Genomic DNA, 20,600 nt, shown 5'->3' with positions numbered 1-20,600 from the left:
GCGCACGGTGGCTTGTACGTGTAATCCCAGCTACTCAGGAGGCTGAGGCAGGAGAATCGCGTGAACCTGGGAAGCAGAGGTCACAGTGAGCCGAGATCACACCACTGCAATCCAGCCTCAGCGACAGAGTGAGACTCTGTCTAAAAAAAAAAAAAAAAAAAGTAAAGTTAAAATACAGGATTACCATTTCCTTTTACAAAGTAAATTATCATGGAGTTCCTTAAAGTGGCACTTCTTCATCTGTGGCTTTGACATACAATACAATTTTGTAAAATGGAACCATTTTCCCAGTTTTCCAGGATGGAGTCCAGTTTCTCCTGTGATGGTGTCTTATCTGTAGATAGCCACTTCTTTTTCTTCTTCAGATGTTCTCCTAAAAGGGTAGGACTCCCAAGTTAAGGTTAACAAATAAAAACAGGGAAGAGGTGACATGCTGGTCTCCAGGGCTGTTTGAGAGTTTTCATAGAGAGGCTGCTGCTGGCTTTCTTTTGAAGCTGAGAGCAAACTTCAGTGGTTTTATTAACTCCTGTCCACTGAATGGTGTAACCCCCTAAGTATCAGGGTATAAGGAATATAGGATTTTTCTTTTAAACATTGCCTGAAGTCTAAAGTCCCTGAAGTTTCCCCTGCCCCCTGCTACTTTTAGCATTGCCCAAAATATGATGCCACAGCAAAGAATCTGGAGACAGCTGGGAAACTAGCAATTGCATAAGCATGTGAAACTTTTTAAGATGTGCATTGAGGAGTTAGCAAGCCTTAAATGAAAGACACCTTTAGAATACAGTATAGTAATCTCTCTCTGTAACATTTATCTGTATGTTATATATACAGTTCTAAATTTACTCAAACATGTTTAAATATAGTAAACTATTTTAATGTAAAACTATCCTTAAAACATTCAGAGAGTGTCTCTTGAAGCGTTTCATCTGTGGACTCTTGCCAATAGCACTTAGTCACCTAGTGAACGCTGAGACTTCGTGAAGTTACAGTGCTGGTGAGTACGATGTGCCAAGTCCATATTTGATTCGCCAGTGAGGACAAATGCACACACTCTAGTTTAGATCACATTCAGACAATTTCCTGTTGTGCTTTGTGAGTTATTCTAGTATCATCAGTAAATAATTCCTAACTGAAATCTATTTCTTTTGACTTACTTGGTTTGGGAAGTCATTGACAGGTGAATGATTTTATAAGCAATGTAATGAATTACCAAATACAGCAACTTTTCAAGAGACTTGAAGCTTACAAACTTGACATCGTTTTAGCTTTTATTTGTACCAAAGGTGGGTTATCCCTTTGAAATTATTACACAACACTGAGATAAAGGAGAATTCAAGTGCTTAGTCTTAGGGCTACAGGCAATAGTTTATGGTTCAATAACATGTTGGGATGTTGTACCACAATTAATATAATTATTAGTAGGTTTTAGAAACATGAAAAGTGTTTGGGATCTAATTCTCAATGACAATAGCACCATTGAAAGTCATAATTATTGTGGCTATAAATGTGAGTACATCATGTGCATGTGTGTGTGAGTAAAGATTGCAATGGAGGCCGGGCGCGGTGGCTCAAGCCTGTAATCCCAGCACTTTGGGAGGCCGAGACGGGCGGATCACGAGGTCAGGAGATCGAGACCATCCTGGCGAACACGGTGAAACCCCGTCTCTGCTAAAAAATACAAAAAACTAGCCGGGCGCGGTGGCGGGTGCTTGTAGTCCCAGCTACTCGGGAAGGCTGAGGCAGGAGAATGGCGTAAACCCGGGAGGCGGAGCTTGCAGTGAGCTGAGATCCGGCCACTGCACTCCAGCCTGGGCTACAGAGCGAGACTCCGTCTCAAAAAAAAAAAAAAAAAGATTGCAATGGAATATGCAATCATGAAAATAGTTGTGTTTGGGCAATGGGCTTTTTAATGCACTCGTTGTCATTGTTGTTTAGTATGGTTTTATTTTTACTTTATTTTTTTGAGACTGAGTTTCGTTCTTTTTGCCCAGGCTGGAGTGCAATGGCGCAGTCCTGGCTCACTGCAACCTCTGCCTCCCGGGTTCAAGTGATTCTCCTGCCTCAGCCTCCCAAGTGGCTGGGATTACACCACGCCCGGCTAATTTTTTTGTATTTTCAGTAGAGACAGGATTTTACCATCTTGGCCAGGGTAGTCTCGAGCTCCTGACCTCAGGTGATCTGGCCACCTCGGCCTCCCAAAGTGCTGGGATTACAGACGTGAGCCACTGTACCCGGCCAATATGGTTTAATTTTAATGAACAAGTTAACTATTTCTTTTAAGCCTTTATAAGAAAAAGAGTTGGATGGAAAAAATACCTACAAATACTGGATATTTACATACATATTTTTTGGTTTTGTGTAACATTTCTTTATAGGAGGGCAGTACACATGAATACTCATTTGTAAGATGTGATTGGATGGTTCTTTCCCCCGAAATATCTCTTGAACATGGGAAGCACATCCCCTTCTCGGTTTTTATCGTTCCTTCTCCTGCACCCTCACTCTTCCTTGTTCCTGATGTTGGAGGTTCATTGAACAATAGCGGCAGCCTAAGCCTTTCAAATTGACATCTGGAGCATGCAGAACATATTCCGGTGGATGGGCCAGCATTGGCAGGGTTTTGGGATGGGTGAAGAGAGAATCAAGGCCATTCTTTATAAAATGGAGTGATGATTATAGTAGAGGTGATTACATATTTAGTTTTAGTACCTAAACGTCTCCTCCTCTGCATTTAACTTCCAATCTATCAGCAAGTCCTGTGGCTCTATGTCCAAATATATTCTCAAATCCAACCACTTTACTTTTCTTCTTCTCTACTTTGTCTATCCTAGCACTTGCTGTTGTTGACTCATGCCCGCACATCTACAGTAACACCCTAAACAACCATTCTGTGCCTACTCTTGCCCTACATACAATCTTATCTACACATAGCAGCCAGAGTGACCTTTGTACAATGTAAGCCAGATTCTGTAATTCTTTTTTTCAAAATCCTTTAAAGTATTCACCTTGGTCTAAGGACTCTCTCCCTGTGTTTAGTCTCCTGCCAACCTGTCCTACCATCTCTTTTCTACCTGCCTCTTAGTTGACAAGCACCAGCCACACTGCCTCTGTCTTTGTCCCTCAACCTCTCCAAACTGATCCCTATCTGAGGCCTTTTGCCCATGCTGCCCTTCATCTTAGAATGCTCAGATCTTTGCATGGCCAGCCCCTTCTCATCAGCCCAGATGTCACCACCTGAGAGAGGCTTCTCTAACCACCATAGCTCAAGTATTGTCCCCACCAATTTTATTTTTGTCATAGCACTTATTGCAATCTGAAATTGTCTTATTTATATTATACTTTTTTTTTTTTTTTTTTGAGACAGAGTCTTGCTCTAGAGTGCAGTGGCATGATCACAGCTCACTGCAACCTCCGCCTCCCAGGTTCAAGCAGTTCTCCTGCCTCAGCCTCCCGAGTGGCTGGGATTACAGGTGCCCGCCCAGCTAATTTTTTGTATTTTTAGTAGAGATGACGTTTCACTATGTTGGCCAGCCTGGTCTTGAACTCCTGACGTCAGGTGATCTACCTTCCTTGGCCTCCCAAAGTGTTGGGATTGCAGGCGTGAGCCACCACACCCAGCCGTTTATGATGCTTTTAAATCCACATCCCCTCTCACATAAAATGTAAACTCTAGGAAGGCAGATACTTTTTGCTCTGAGCTTCCTTTCTACCACCCTAAATAGGATGTGGCACATACTAGAAGCTCAGTGAAATATGTTGGATGAATAAACAAGTACATATTCTTCATTATTGTATAATATGTAAGTTGGAGGTGATCATATAAACTATAAATTGAGGTTCTTTGTAACTCCAAGATGCTATTATTCTTAGTGTGAAGAAGGCATTATTATAATTATTATGCATAATGAGTAGATCATATGTATTTGATAGCTTCTTCCCACCCCATTCCCATTTATAGTGGTGGAATTCTTTTCTTTTCCCTTTGAAACAGAGTTTCGCTCTCGTAACCCAGGCTAGAGTGCAATGGCACGATCTTGGCCCACTGCAACCTCCACCTCCCAGGTTCAAGTGATTCTCCTGCCTCAGTCTCCTGAGCAGCTGGGGTTACAGGTGCCCACCACTACGCCCAGCTAATTTTTGGATTTTTAGTAGAGATGGGGTTTTGCCATGTTGGCCAGGCTGGTCTTGAACTCTTGACCTCAGGTGATCTACCCACCTAGGCCTCCCAAAGTGCTGGGATTACAGGTGTAAGCCACTGTGCCCAGCCCGTAGGGGTGGAATTCTTACACTCAGCCATTCATTTTGTTCTTGTTACCCTAACTGGATGGACTTAAGTATTATTTTTGGCAGCTAACAAAGGGCAGCTAATTGACGCATCAGGAGATTGAATCTGAATCTTGAACTTTTACAGAGATTGAATCTGAATTTTGGGCTTTTACAGGATTTTTGTTCACATGCTGTAGCTAGTAGGCTACAGCTTGGAGTCCAAACTGAAGAGCATGGCCACTGACTGGACTTTATTAAATTATGTGCAGAAGAGTTATCTTGGCAGCAAATGAGGCAAATCAGTGGTAGGTAACTGTCTTTTGGTAGTTTTGTTTTGAGACACGGTCTTGCTCTGTTGCCCAGGCTGGAGTGCAGTGGTGCCATCGTGGCTCACTGCAACCTCAGCTTCCTCTGCTCAAACGATCCTCCCACCACAGCCTCCCTAGCTAGGACTACAGGTATGTGCCAGCATGTCTGGCTAATTTTTAAAAAAATTTTTGTAGGGACTGGGTCTCGTTATGTTGCCCAGGTGATGTCTTCTGAGAGCTTAGAGTTCAAGGTAGAAATGTTAGTTACAAAAACTTGACAATGAGGATGTAAAACTAAATACGTCCTATCATTTGAGTAAATGAAAGAGAGAGGAAATAAAGCTCATCTGTGAAAATGTCAGTTTAACAAGTACTTACCAATCTAATCGGCCTAGCTGTAAAAAAAAAAAACAAACAGTAGATGTGTGACTGTAAGTCATATTGAAACTCAGGCTATCCTAAGCAGCTCTCCGTCTGCTTCTAGTTAGACATGTGTCATACATCCGGGGACCTGGGCCTCAGGCTGTAAGAAAGTAGTTTCAATTAAAAAAAAAAAAAATCAATACTTGTAATGATTTTCTTTCTTGTAATATCATACCCAGTAACTTGTATAGGTTGAATTTAGACGTAGTGTTATCAAATTTATTTAATGTGAGTGTGACTGGAGGCTCAACATAAGTTGACTAAAAACAGATGCAATCAGCTGTTTAGCTTTGTTTATATCTTTACCCATAATGTTTGAGGTATCATGTTTTCTGGATTAATAAAATAAATTTCCAGATAAAGTCCAACTTAATTTCGACCATACGTGCTGGAAATAATTCTGAAATTTAATTATGCCTTTTCCACTAATTTCTACTATGGCAGGAGTTGTCGTCATCTTTCATTTGTAGTGAATTTCTGAAAAATGCACCCAAAAAATAAAATAGTAAACTTACATGTTATGGGATGGAGGGAATGTTGAATCTTCATTTTTGTTTTTATTTTACTTTAATTAATTAATTTATTTTGAGACAGAGTCTCGCTCTGTTGCCCAGGCTGGAGTGCAGTTGCGTGACCTTGGCTCACTGTAACCTCTGCCAGCCAAGTTCAAGCTATTCTCCCACCTCTGCCTTCCGAGTAGCTGAGACTACAGGCCTGTACCTCCATGCCCAGCTAATTTTTATTTTTATTTTTTAATTTTTTTAAATAGAGAAGGGGTTTCGCCATATTGGCCAGGCTGGCCTTGAACTCCTGACCTCAAGTGATCTGCCTACCTCAGCCTCTCAAAGTGTCGGGATTACAGGCATGAGCCACCATGCTCAACTGAATCTTCATTTTTGAATAGCTCAATACACGTAATTTCCTTAATTATGATTCTTTGGAGTGGATCTGCTCCTTCTGGATGCTTGCAGGCAGGCGAGACCCTTCCCAGACTGGCACCTCTTGTCCCTGATGCTGAGGCATCTGCTTTTCCATGCCTCAGGACTCCTTTCCAGTTCCTTCCATAGGGGCCTAAACTCTATTCCCTTGTTAGGAGGTGGATACCTGGCCCCTCTGGGGATAATTTAGGGAAGCTATGCCACCTACATGGTAGCAACTGAAAATGTGGCCCATGGACCAGCAGCATCACATCACCTGGGAGCTTGAGAAATGTAGAACTCACCCCCATCCCATACTAACTAAATGAGCAGCGACGTTTTCGCAGCACACCCAGTTGTCTCCACATCTTTCAATACGACACAGTCCTAACACTTTAGCCCCCAGCCCCAAGACTAAAGGAGGGAACATTCTCCTGATGTCCTGCCAGGCTCCGACTCATGGTATTGTAGGATCTGCAGGTGGCCTCGCTTAGGAGGAACTGTGGGCTGGGGCTGCTGGAGGCAGAGACTGCAGCATGCCGCTGCTTCCACTGGGGCTTAGCAGGTGTTCCATGCCCTTCATGAGGATGTGTCTTTTAATTTTCCTTCTCACTCAGCGATGCTCTCAGGGCCTCCTGGGTTGCCAAGACACCGCTTTTCACTGCACTGGACATTTGTGTTCCTGCAGTTGATATCCTCTTCCTTCGTGGCTCTTATTTTCTGCCATCATTTCAGACTGTGGCATCATGCCCCTGCTTCTGGGTGAAAGTATGTCAACAGAAGGGGAAGGAAGGCTTCTACCATGCAGAGGGTGATCTTACTTCCTGTTCCGCGGTTGTAACGTAGGGGAGGACCTCAGGTTGTCAGAGGAGACAGGATAAGCAGGAGTTGGATTATAAGTGCAATCAGATCAGATGGAGAGGTGGCATAAAAGTGAGTAGACTTTCTTTTCCTGTGTCCTTGAGTAGGAGAAATGTTTTAGTTACTTGCTGCATCATGGATGTGGTAGCCAGGGCTGTTTAATTACCTGAGAAGTGGGGCTAATTGTATCTTGAACAATGAATCACTTTCCTGGCATAATTTTCTCTGCGCCCAATCATTACCATATAAAAGTTGTCAGCGCTGGCCCTCAGGAGTGGGATTGGAAGAGGGGGAGTTGATAGGTAGCTGGCAGGAACTGGGGCTGAGTGGGAGCAGAGCTGATCATAGGGAGGTGGGGATGAGCAGGCATTTTCTCAAAAGGTGTAGTGGACCTAGTTCTAGTTTCTGTCCAGGTGTCTGGGATAATCATGTGGATACTATTAACCCCAACAGTCAAAACATTATTAAACACTTCAGTGCCAGACAGGTACATTTATATTATTACGTTTACATGTATAGTCTCATTTAATAGTTACAGCCCTCCTGTGAGGTAGATGCTATTTTCATTAGCTTTTTATAATTGGGGAATGTGCAGCACAAAGCACACAGGCAGTGTGTCCAAGGTCACATAACTTGGGGTGTGTGACCCCAGACCCTCAGTCATAACCACCACTCGATCCAGAGGAAGTAGATTGGGGTGGAATGGGGCGGGGTTTAGAAGTACAGAGTAAACATTTGGAAAGTGTTAGATGTTAAAAAGGATCATTTTAGTAATTGTGTTGAAAAATAGAGTGAAATGAGAATTTTTACAAAAGTCTGGCCATTGTTAATGGAGCGTAGAAAAGCCCCAGCCTCTTTTTGGAGCTGGCGGAGGTCACACTCCCTTGGCTCCTTATTAAGCGATTTCCTCTAAGCCCCAGACAGACCTTCCTAGAATCTGCTTGGGGTGTTGGGTTGGTCGTCAGCAGACCACTTTCCACGTTCCTTCTTTGCCTGCTGTTTCCCTGTTAAGCTCTGCTAGTGGGGGCACCAGGGGAATTCTGGAAGACTGCAGGAGGGAGAAGGGACACACTTCATCCTGTTACTGTTCTTGTCAGCTTAGCTTCGGAAAGGGTCTTTCCCTCTGCCAGCAGTAGTTGGTTTCCATTTCCAGTTTCCTTCTACCTCTTGGAGCCAGCCTCCTGGCACCCCCTGAGCTGCTATCCCAGTCCCATGTGGACCTTCAGAAAGGGCTCCTCTTCAGAGATCAGGGTCCCAGCCCTGCTGGTTTCCTCCTAAATGTGTGGATTCTAATAACCCCCACCTCCTCCCTTTGTTTCCTGCAGTCCTACCCCAGGAGTGGTAGCTGCTTCCTACTGCTTCCTGAGTAACTCTATGTCACTCAGTCTTTTCCATTCTCTAGCACCTGTTGAATGAGATCTTCGTATTAAATAATATCTGTTGTGTTACATAGTAGTGCTTCCATTTTCCTAATAGCCCCTGACTGATTAATTTCCCCAAACCCTAGAATCCTGGCAGAGGTGTGGCGAGAGAAGCTGATACCCAGGAGGGAGCCATGGTTCTCAAATCTAAGGATGTGGGTGAATTGCTAGAGAAACTAATTAAATATGCAGATTTCAGGCCTCCAGTTGCAATAATTGCGATTCAATAGATTGGATATAGGGTTAAGAATCTGCTTTTTAAACAGACATCTTAGGTGTGGCTGATGTAGTTATCCTCTTCCTGAGGCTTCGAAAAAATCTGCCCAAATCCAGGGCCTTCCCATGGGGTTACTTCTTGGCTCTGGAGTTGTTGTACCGGGGGTTAGACACCAACTTTAATTTTTGTTTTTTTTTAAGAGGGCATGGGCGGTGGATATGCTAATAACCTTTGATCGAAGGCCACCAACATTGTATGTTGCCCCTGGAGGCTGAAAATCCAACCCTTGTTTAGCCCACAAGCTCTGATGCAATTAGCTGGGAGAAAAGAGCTTTTCCCCCTAACTGAGTATTGTCCACATGTCAGGCCCTGCACCCCGTTGTGTTCAGTCAGAGGGACTCCTTTTTCTTATTTATGCAAAGCCAACATGCCTATAGCTGCAGAGAGGGAATGGAGTGGTACTGACCTGGAAGTAGGGACTGGCTCTTCTTTTTGCATTTAGAGCCCGTCCCATTTACAGGTGGCTTGAGGTTGGAGCAGTAAGGAATCAGAAGCCACCACCACACCATACATATTCAAACCAGGGCACTTGTGCCTTTTGGCCTTGCCAGTGGGTGTACCTGTTTATCTGCGTGAATAGCAATAGACATTTCTTTGTGGAATGTTGGCTTCCATTTTGTTGATTTAATCAGTAAAACAAGTGGGTTTTGCTGGGAGGAGTTGGATTATCCCCTCCAAGCAGAACAGGAAGTTTTTCAGTATTGCCAGATCATTGGACTTTGAGTTTGCAGGGGGCAAGGACTTCAAAGTGACCTTTTACTGAATATGAAAGTCAGATTTTCTCTGTAGGAATGTGTCCTGCCTACAGTCTAGTGCCTGATGCAGTGTTCCCTGACATGGATTTCGAGGGCTGTTGTGGGCTCTTGTCTGTTCTTCATGTTGTTGTTCAGTGTTTTATATCATCTCTGTATGCTCACATAGAATTATTGAAGGCCCTAGTTTATAGTAGCCTGCCATGTTTTGTGTGGCTTCTACATGCTGAACAGGGGCCAGTGGATTCAGTTTTTAAAAATTGAAATTCAGATGGAACATTCCTCTTCAGAATGAGCTCTCTTATGAGACCTGACTTTAGAATTGAACTGGATGTTCTGCAAATCAGAAATGCCTGAAGGCAGAGAGCCTCCCTAGGCTTGTGCCTTGAAGTTAAGTGCCACATCCCCCCCAGTGACCTACTTAAAAACACACGCATGGTAAGCAGTCCAGAGATGACACATCCAGTAAAAGTGCTCTTCCCCTTGCTTTAGGTTATATAGCCCACCAGTGCCTGCTCTCTTCTATGTAGACCCGGCTTGGAGCACAGCTTCACCTCCCTTGTCTGCAGGTGTCCTCCCCAGTGATCGGCTGATGTGCATTCCATTCACTCAGCCAACACTTATGGAGGCCTCCTGTGTTCCAGGCAGTGGTCTAGGTGGAAGGGCTGATTCTAGGAATAATAAGGCTGGAGGAGACCGCTCCACAAGCATGGAAGTGCTAGGATGAGGTATGCAGAGAGTCCCTGTCTGGGAACTGTGAGGAAGTGACTAATTCTCCTTGGGGTTGTTCAAGAAGGTAACATCTCAAGTGATTCATTCATAGCTTGGGCGGGCTCTTCTCCCTGTACTCCCCATCAAAATGAAATAATCTTAAAAGGTAAACAGCTTCAGTGGCAGAAAGGTTATGTGTTTTACTCCAGGTTGCATGTTTGTCAGTATCAATATTAGGACGAAAATCCTACAGTAGAGTTTCAGCTTTGAGGGGCTGAACCTCTGAGTAAGTGCTCTTGAGACTAATGTTAAGTGTTTTTTTTTTTTTTTAAACCGGCAAGCAATCATATTCCCAGAGTGATTTTTAAAAAATCTACTGTGTTTCATTAAGAAAACAAAAATGCCTAGAAGTGAATTCCAGTATTAATCACGTTGAATTAGATGGAAATTAGAGTCTGTTCTTTTTTAGCTCCTTTTCTCACACATACGACTCATCTGGTGGCTGGCTTGAATTTACCTAGACTCCCTAATAATAATTTTCATTATCATTGAAAATTATTAAAATTAGTAAATTATTGGATTTCTTTATATTAGGTATCCCAATCCATATACTTTCTGCGTGTTCAGTAATTGTACTCACTATCAAGTTTTTTGTTTTTTGTTTTTTGTTTTTAGTTGTTGCTTGAGATGTAACTTGTGGTCCAAGGTGAGTTTATTTACATTTCTTCTGGTTTGATTCCTCTATCTCTTAAAATCAGAACCGAGGACTACTATTTATTTTTCTGTGGTGTTATCAGATGGTTCTTGATGAGTTATATACAAGGGCTGCTTTTCTTCAGTGAGGTCTGTGATCTCTAAATGTTTTAACAGGCTTTCCCAGGCAAGGTACTTTATCCAGGTCTGTGGTGAAATGTAAGTTAAGTACATTTCACTGAGTGGCCATTAATCCACCTAATCCTACTCTTTGCTTTTTATGTTTTATTTTATTTTTTATTTTTGGTAAGCTCTAAATCTTTTCCAGCAACCCTGGAAGGAGGTTCTACTAACTTGTTCTTTTGATGGAGGCAGAAGGACAAAACTAGTCAGCGTGGTGGTGACACAAACCAGGTCATTTAGGAGGGTCACCAGTTTGTAGCTGCCTTGAGAAACATAGTCGTGCTGCGCTGGGCTCAGTGGAGGCGAGCGGTTTGTGCACTGTTACCCAGACAGGCCAGCAGGGGTGTCTGTTTTCTAAATTAATGTGTAGGGCAAGTTGTGTGTATCTCACCATGACTGTTGTTTGTCTTTGACTTGAGATTGCGCTGTGCACATGTTCCTGCCACATAGAATGCACCAGATGACAGAAGAGTCGCTGTGATAAGGTTTTCTTTCCGTGTGAAATAGTAAGACGAGGAGGATGGCGAGATGTAGTAGATCAGTTTGGGTCAGTGTCCCGAGTACATACTCATACTATGTTGAACCGTATGACGTGACCATTTTTGATCTAGAAAAATGGCAGTTTCACACGTGCAATCTAATAATTTAAAATTGGGACCATCAGGTAAGGAAGGGTGTACCTTTGAAGGCGAATAGCAGTAACACACCCAGGCAAAATAACAGCCTGTGGTGAACTTCTATTAGACTCACAATGCTTTTATATTAAAAAAATTTATCGTCAACCTTATTATATTAGGAGATGTTAACGCAGAATTCTGGATTTTCAGCCTTTCTGGAAAATTCTGACTGTCTTGCTATGCTAGGTCCACGATCTCACATGGTGACAGTTAACTGAGGCAGAGTGGCAGTTGTGCCCCTGTAGAGCTCACATGAGTGTCCATTAGTTCAAGTCCTCCCCTGGCCAGCTTCTGGTCCTCATGTGACTGACTGACCTGTGGGCTTTGAGGTTGGACACATGATATAAATAGAGCTCAAAGAGTAAGCTGGGGAAAGGCAGGATTAGAATAAATCAGCTGAACCAAAGCCATTTGTTTTGTTTACTATCCATCACCAGCTAGCACCTCTAAAAAGAAAGCCTTAGCCCACTCTTGACTCTGTTCACTGGTAAAGGACAGCTAAGCATAATTAAGGAGTCCTTGCATGTGCTAAGAGATGGTCAAACTCTTATTAAAGTTTGGACTTTGTGCTTCTCATTTAAGTATAATATGGTGATTAGAACTTCCTTCCAGGGACCATAACTAATGTTAGAAGCTAATGTGATGCCTTGAAAAAAATCTTGCCATTTATGGGAAGGGGTTACTGGACAATTGACATCTTAACTTTAACATAAAGAAAAGTTCTTATGGACTAATTTCTTTTTTAAAGTACTAGATGTTTATTGCTACATTGTTCATATGGAGATGAAAACTAGAAATAAAGGGGATACTCATCAACAGAAGGAGGGCTGAATAAATTATGGTACATTAATACTATAAAATATTATGTGGTGTTAAAATGACAGATTGACAGGACACCGACTGACCTGGAGGGATTTCCCTAAGGAGCAACGCTAGCTCAGATTTAATTAGTGCTTACTATGTGCTAGACACAGTTTCAAAGGCTTTTTGTGTGTTAACGCATTTAATCCTCACAACCACTCTATGAGTGAGGTAGCATTATGGCCAACTTACCAATGAGGAAACTGAGGCATGAAGAAGTTAGGCAAGTCATCCAAGCATAAGCAGTTAGTATGTGGCAGGGCTAGGATGTGAACCCATGCAACTGGATTGACACAGATATTTTAATATAACTTTTTTTTTTTTTTGAGATGAAGTCTCACTCTGTCGCCCAAGCTGGAGTGCAGTGGCACGATCTTGGCTCACTGCAGCCTCCACCTCCTGGGTTCAACTGATTCTCCCACCTCAGCCTCCTGAGTAGCTGGGATTACAGGCATTTGCCATCATGCATGGCTAATTTTGTATTTTTAGTAGAGACGGGGTTTCACCATGCTGGTCAGGCTGGTCTCAACCTCCTGACCTTGTGATCTGCCTGCCTCAGCCTCCCAAAGTGCTAGGATTACAGGCATGAGCCACCATGCCTGGCCTTAAAATAACTTTTTAAGGTTAGATATCAATATGCGTTATACATGACAATCTTTCCTATGGAATATTAATTCACAGCTGTTTCGGAATTGTATTATCTCTTATATTTTAAACTCTTACGCTCATCGTGCTGTATCAGACTTTAGAAATCATTTAGTTCTTTGGTTTCCAAATTTAGCTCTCCTATCCTCTCTTTTAAACCAATTGAATCTTCCTGGTGCTAAGCACAATGAAACTCAGTTCTGACCCTGAGCCACTTTGCCCTCTTTTCCCTTGGGTGCCATATAAACAGTAGATATAGTTTACCTCCTTCATGTCACAGATGGAGAAATGAGTCCCAGAGAGAGAGCCAAACATTTATTGAGTTGATGTTTTCAGGGATGTAAAACATGTTATGAGCCTTAGAGGTGTATTTTATTATGCCCATTAAGGAAGCTGAAGTCTAGATACAACAGTTAGGTCTAAAGTCACAGAGGGAATCAATACCATGCTTGGATAGAATCCCTGTCTCACCTTCTTTTCAAGGCTCCTACTAACCTAAGATGCGAACTGCAATGAGCTACCAGAGGCCTTTCAGTTGAATCTTGCCATTTGCTGTTGACTTCATTAGGAAGTTTCTAAGAACTTCTAATTAGTATGGCATTCTCTGCCATAGGTGTTAGTGGAAGAATGACTTTGAACAGACATTTCAAGGCTTTTGTATTAGTCTGCTTGGGCTGTTGTAACAAAATACCATACACTGAGTGGCTTAAACAACAGAAACGTATTTCTCACGGTTCTGGAGGCTAGGAAGTCCAGATCAATGTGCTGACAATTCAGTTTCTGGTGGGCTGTCTTGCTGGCTTGTAAACGGTCACCTTCTCGCTGTGTCCTCATATGGCAGAGAGGGAAAGTAAGCTCTCTGTTGTCTCTTCTTGTAAGGATACTAATCCTATTGGACCAGGGCTGTGTCCTGATGACCTCATTTAAACTTTAATTACCTCCATAAAGGTGGTAATTATCTGTAGCTGTATCTCTAAATATAGTCACATTGGAGATTAGGGCTTCAACATAGACATTTTACGGGAACACACATTCAGTCCATAACAGCATTTCAGTCATCCCTGTTAACCTCTGCAGAGGAAGTGATCCTATAGAAGGATTTATTCTGCTTGAAACAGGAATGGTCACCTTTGGCACTTTATTAGCCAGTGAACTGCCTGCTACATAGTATTTTGCTGTTTGTTGATGAATTAATATAAGCAAATATCTTTTTGCTGCTTTTTTTTTGTGCCTAAAGTTTTCTTGGAGCTGTTAAGCATATTCTTTCACATTTGGTGATCAGGTAGTGATGTTTCAAGGAGGTTTTGCTTTGGTAGACTCTAGGAACGTTGTGTCATGTGTTGGAGGTACCACTAAATTAAGCATAAAGGAATAGGTGCTGTGTAACGGAGAGGGCAAGGAGAAGAAGTCACAGGAAACCTGGGTTAAGGAGAGTTGCTGTTTTAACAGAAAATATAGGTTTGAGCTTTCTGACAGGACAAAAAAGGAAAATATGATGTGACATATTTATTATTATCTGTTAAGTTACTTGGGAGGAAGACATTTTTACACTAGCACTAAATGCAAAGAGGAAGTTATTGTGTGAGTCATAGGAGCAGGGACTTTGAACATACTGTTGAGACTGCATTTGACAATAGTAGTGATTTTTGCAAAAGAAACACTGAAGTTTTTCATGTTAATTTCATATAGACCTTAGTGAAATGCAGAGAGATAATACTAAATTATATTTCCATGAAATATTTTTTTTGATAGCTGAAAGTATAAAATGCAGGTATGCAGTGTTCTGGTTATTCACCTTAATACCAGCAGCAATATGGAGGGGAAAATGAGAAGAGGTGTCAACTAAAGGAAAAATCTGCGTCATGGTAGTGAACGTGAGGAATCTCTTACCTCTGATTGCCATTGACATAATCACTATCTAAAACTTCCAAGTAGCTGTTCTTAGTCGGGAATTAGCAACAGCGAATTGAGACAGAGTGACTTAAAAGAGTGAACTGAAAAGATTTAAAGCCGCGCTCACTTAGCTTGTGCATATGTGCATACAGGCCGTAATCCTATAGAATGATTTATTGCACTTGAAGTAGGAGTCAGGAATAAAATGAGAAATTCCTAAAATGTTAAGAACTCTTATTCCCAAAGCGGTGCATGATACTTCACTGAAAATATGCTACTAATGTTAATGAGTCGTGTCAATATCATATATTGTTCAAAATAAATACAAAGTGCTGTTCAGCATATTCATTGCTCCTATTTTATTTCATGTTGCTAGCCCTTGTCCAATTCCTGTGTATACAAGCCCCACATTTTTTAGCCTCCTCTTAAACTAATCAGCAAAGTGCGTAAAAACCCTTAAAGCAAGACAGCCTTGGTATTATTTCTAAATGTCCTTTAGAATTATGCAGTTAGGTCACCTCCTTTCCTTTCAAAGCACGGATTTACTCTGATCCTGGGAATCCTCATCTAGTACTAACAGACTTCAAACTTTTGATCATCACTTACAGTAAAACATGTCATACTAAAGCTTGGGCATAAGTGAAACAAAAGTTTCATAAAGCAGTTTTTACCCCTAGTACATTCTGATGCTTCCTTTAAACAATGCTGGCCTCCACCCAGTAAGTTGATTTTGTCACAGAGGGAATCAATACCATGCTTGGATAGAATCCCTGTCTCACCTTCTTTTCAAGGCTCCTACTAACCTAAGATGCGAACTACAGTGAGCTACCAGAGGCCTTTCAGTTGAGTCTTGCCATTTGCTGTTGACTTCATTAGGAGGTTTCTAAGAACTTCTAATTAGTATGGCATTCTCTGCCATAGGTGTTAGTGGAAGAATGACTTTGAACAGACATTTCAAGGCTTCTGTCTTAGTCTGCTTGGGCTGTTGTAACAAAATACCATACACTGAGTGGCTTAAACAACAGAAACGTATTTCTCACAGTTCTGGAGGCTAGGAAGTCCAGATCAATGTGCTGACCAATTCAGTTTCTGGTGGGCTGTCTTGCTGGCTTGTAAACGGTCACCTTCTCGCTGTGTCCTCAGATGGCAGAGAGGGAAAGTAAGCTCTCTATTGTCTCTTCTTGTAAGGATACTAATCCTATTGGACCAGGGCTGGATCCTCACTGGCAATTGGAAAAAACACCAGCCTGGTGCACAGAATGGTAGATGAGGAATAAGGATGCCTAGGGTCCTAATCCTGTGTTTTCCAGTTGCTGCAGGAAGCACATCCCTATCCTTCACAAGACCCTGTTTTCTCATTCATAAGGTGAGGGGGTTGGACTTGATGCTCTTTAAGGTGCCTTTCCACCTTTAACTTTGTTCTTGGTCTCTTCTACAGAAGGGAAATCTTTGGATTTAGAGTAGAGTCTCCCAAATGGTTTAATGAATGATTAAATCCATTCATGTTGTGACAGTGATCTCAGGTCACAAAGCTTCCTAATTATTCTGTCTAGAGATGAGAAGTAGCCAGTTGTTCCTTAGTCAGCTGTGGTTGTAAAGCAGTAATACTTCTGTAGTTGTAAAGCTCAATAAAAGATTTTTCTCACCACCTACCCCTCCCTGTTTTTAGAATTCTTACTTGTTGTTCCTTGGAGGTTAGGAGACTTTCACTGTCAAGGACTTAACTGACTATGAGAGGTATCCCTGTATTACATATGCTTGTTTTGTCCTTTCTGGGAATTAATTTATTCTTCCCTGTTTTTGAAACTCCTTGATTTGAGAATGTTCTGGAATGTGGATTAAGGTTGGAGAAGTTGAGCTGGGGGAAGATTTTTTGCAGGTAGAGCTGAGGATGGTTTCCCATCAGCAGCTGAAGATGTTTGTTGATTTCTCTGATGGGTACCAGGCCCAGTGCTAACCAGCTGCATAGCACTTTCTCTGTGACTCCCTTCAGTGATAGTGTCTTGTTCTGGAGACTGGAAAATATACTTGGCTATCAGCAGACTTTTTTTGGTGTTTGGCTCTGCCATCTGGACCATTCTGGATTGAACCCAGTGGGCTGTGATCTGCAGGGCCAGTGAAGCCAACCTAGTGGGACCTGGAGTAGCAGCCAATGGGGTAGCAGCTGATGGATGAGCAGTGAGATTAGGAAGAGGAAGGCCCTTTCAAGCCACCTGTCCATAGCACTCTCTTCCCAGACTGAGCTCTAGCAAGTGAGGCTCATGCAGACCCTCCTCTAGGTTGTTTGTCTTCTGTTGAACCATATAGGATGGAAGAAAGTTTTTTCCTAGCAAGGCGAGAACAAGTGAGGGAGGGAAGGGTGTGCTCTGGCTTGTGGGAAATAGAACAAAAGCACAGATCTTGGAGTCTGGCAGACCTGATGCTGATCCTGGCTCAGGGACTTACTAGCTCTATGTGACCTTGGGCAAATTTTCTGAGTCCCAGTGTTCTCACATGTAAAATGAGGCTAGTAATAAAAATGTACAGGCTCATAAGGAGTCAGGTGCCTACTGTGCAGTGGGTGGTCAGTATGTGTGTGTGGATTTTCTTTCCCAGTGAACACAAATTGGGCTTCCCTGGAATGGTAGTCTTTTAAGTTGGAGACCTGGGTTTGGAGGAGTAGGGTGATCTGCTGGGGTCGCCAAGTCAGGGGGCCAGAGCTGATGATGAGGCCACAGGGCAGAAGATAGGGCAGAGCTCCAGCCCTATAAACACCCATTTTGACCCTTCCTTGGGGTGGGAACGCCCTGATTCGCACTAGAAATGTCATGCCTTTCTATCACATATATTAGGAAAGCTAATACTGATCTCTCTTGTTGCCAGATACTCCCCTGCTTTCCCTTTTGTAATGCTATTTGATGAATCATTTGAGAAGTATTACCGAAGAAAAACTTTAGGGAGAAGGATTGTCACCTCTGACCACCTTTGCACAATCCTGAGTGCAGGCTGTTTTCTCATGTTGGCTATCTTGCAGTGCTGGAGGATTTATGTGATGAGAATGGCATTTTTGGTATTATTTGCAGAATTGAGATGCCTTAACCTGAAGACCTTTTTGCCCCTATGGAATATGAAACCGATTAGGAGCTCTTTGTGCTCTGCTGCAAATCATTACACATCTACATTTCACTCTTATAAAATATGGATAATGACATGACTGTCTCTTAGGAGTCTGAGTGCATTAGCTAATGATCATTAAACCTTAGAAATAGAAGATTTATATGAATGTCAGGAGCTTTTGTAATTACATATTTGCATCATTTTGCTTGGCATCCTTGGAAGTTGTGCTTTCAACATGAAAATACTAGGGTTGATTCTTGTTTTTCTCATTGTGGAGAAAGCTCTGAAGAAATAAGCTCAAAGAGTGTTCAGACAGATCAATTATCTCAGCTTCTCATGAAAGCCCTGAAGGAGCTCAGACCGGAGTGGTTTGGTTTGGGCTGAGGTGGAAGAAGAGCTTGAGATATTTTAAAGGCACTCAAGCTAGAAAATACCAGGAACTGAGGATGGAAATGGCTTTCATGCAAGGTTGTATGTAGATGCTCATGTCCCTTGTCCCCTGTGTCCTCAGACATACATTGTCTGGAAATGCAGTTTTTTGTTTTTTTTTTTCCTCCTCCAGATAATTATTTTAGGATTTAAGAAACTCTTTTAAATAAAAGATGTCAAATGGTAATGTTCTGAGTACTCTCAATAGAAGAGTTTAAAAAAATTGATCTTTAGGAAAATAGTTACAGATAGTAACCTCACAGTGTGCCATTTGATCGCTGATGTTTTTATTTCATTGCAGGCAGTGGAGCTACTGCTGTGGTTCAAGCAGCCCTGTGCAAACCCAGGCAAGAACGTGTAGCAATAAAACGGATCAACTTGGAAAAATGCCAGACCAGTATGGATGAACTATTAGTAAGTAACAGTGCAGGGAATACCTGCGGGTTGCTTTTTTTAACCTATGGGTATATGGAGATGGTTGGGAGAAAGGTGTTAATCTCCTATTTTGACATATGCATTTCTTGGAAAGCAGCCCCTACCACTTCCTGCTCCCCAGATTAATGAGACTATACCTTGTGATTGTGTCGGATAATGAACACCTTCATTTGCTTTGAGAAACAGTATTTTGCTCAGTTCAAGTAATCCCAAGGTGAGAATGGCCTCAGCGTTGGCACTCCACTTGCTGTATCAAGGGCACACACTGTGGCATAACCTAACATGTCAGGATTACCGACTGCAGTTTTGAATGGTGAGCTTCTGGCCCTCCGTCTAGAATGTGTGACACAAATGGAAGTTGCCCCCCAAACTATTTGTTGGTCATTTTAGCTTTCATAAATTATAGCATCACACAAATTTGAGTTATTTTTAAAAAATGCTCTGTAGCTTGCATTTGGCTAATGAGAGGAGTTTGTTTTTCTTAACACGGCAATTTGTACTTATTCTAAATGAGTACCTCATATAAATAATTGGAGCTTGTCAGTGTGGATATGACTATAGTAGCAATGGTTGGTTGAAGGAACATTTGCTTTTGGCTTAGCTGACTCATTATTAAATGAACAGCTTGGCAAATGGTTATTAGTTGCCCGGCAAACTGTGAAGGGTTTGAGGGTTTAATCTCATAAATATCGTTGTTGTTCTACCGGCCAATTTTCTTTTTTTCCCTTTTGGCCATTTATTTGAGGATAATAGAAAACCGCAGTGGAGGAGTTAACTGATTGGTTATCCCCACACTAATCCCAGTACAAATATTAGTCCAGTAGCTCCATACAAGCTACAAAGTATAATGACAGTTGGCTGCAAATGAAGAAGCCTTTTGTTACAGTCTACATTGAGAATGGAATGTCATTAACAAGAGCTTTTTGTCTTTACTCAGAATATAGCTTTTATTTTAGGCTTAATTACGGTGCACTATAGTATAAATTAAGTACAAGGATAAAGCTGTACTTTTCCAGATCTGTTTGGCCTTACATTTTAAATTAGGCTACACAATGCATAGATTTCGTTGGGTTTTATTGAAGCAATGGATTGCCGGCTAAAACTCAGAAGAAAACCAGGGCTACCACAATTTAATGTTAATTTTTGAAATTTGCATACATTTAAGGCTTTTACCCGCCTTGAAATTTCAGCTGTTCTTTGCTCTTACTGAAATTCCTACTGCATGCTGCTTGTCTGTTGCTTGCTATCTTAGTGACCAGTAATATTGTGCCTTCGTCACCCAACCGGTTTTCAAGGTCACTTTCTCTGAGTTGGAAAAAGCATTTTATAAACTGTGGGGAGAGTTGGGTCCTGCTTCTGCCACTAAACTTGTTTTGGCTTTAGTAGAGTTGCACAACAGCTCAGCGCGATTTAAAAAGAGTTGAATTGGAAGTTTTCTTCTAAGATCCCTTTAGGAATCCTGAAATTCTGTGACCATGCATAAGTGTACTTTAACATTTTTAAAAAAAATTTGGAGTACACATTTAAATGTATGTACTGTTTGGATGTATCACTCAAGAGTTTGCCTATGATACTTACGTTTTTGTTTTTGTTTTGAGACGGAGTCTCACTCTGTTGCCCAGGCTGGATTGTAGTGGCCCGGTTTCGGCCACTGCAACCTCCGCCTCCTGGGTTCAAGTGATTCTCCTGCTTTAGCCTCTCGAGTAGCTGAAATTACAGGCATGCACCACCATGCCCGGCTAATTTTTGTAT

The 20,600-nt window shown here is 42.0% G+C and overlaps 1 protein-coding gene across 1 annotated transcript in view; it reads left to right on the top strand.

The window, feature by feature from the left end:
• The window catches only part of STK39 (serine/threonine kinase 39), a 292,241-nt gene that overhangs the window by 46,167 nt on the left and 225,474 nt on the right, over positions 1–20,600 (top strand). The window contains exon 2 of the mRNA XM_025405116.1: positions 18,715–18,827. Within this exon, the coding sequence (XP_025260901.1) occupies positions 18,715–18,827 (113 nt within the window). The remainder of the gene's footprint in view (positions 1–18,714; positions 18,828–20,600) is intronic.

Source organism: Theropithecus gelada, chromosome 12 (assembly GCF_003255815.1).
Source record: "Theropithecus gelada isolate Dixy chromosome 12, Tgel_1.0, whole genome shotgun sequence".
Classification (NCBI taxonomy): Eukaryota; Metazoa; Chordata; class Mammalia; order Primates; family Cercopithecidae; genus Theropithecus; species Theropithecus gelada.
This window is presented reverse-complemented; position numbering and strand designations above follow the sequence as displayed.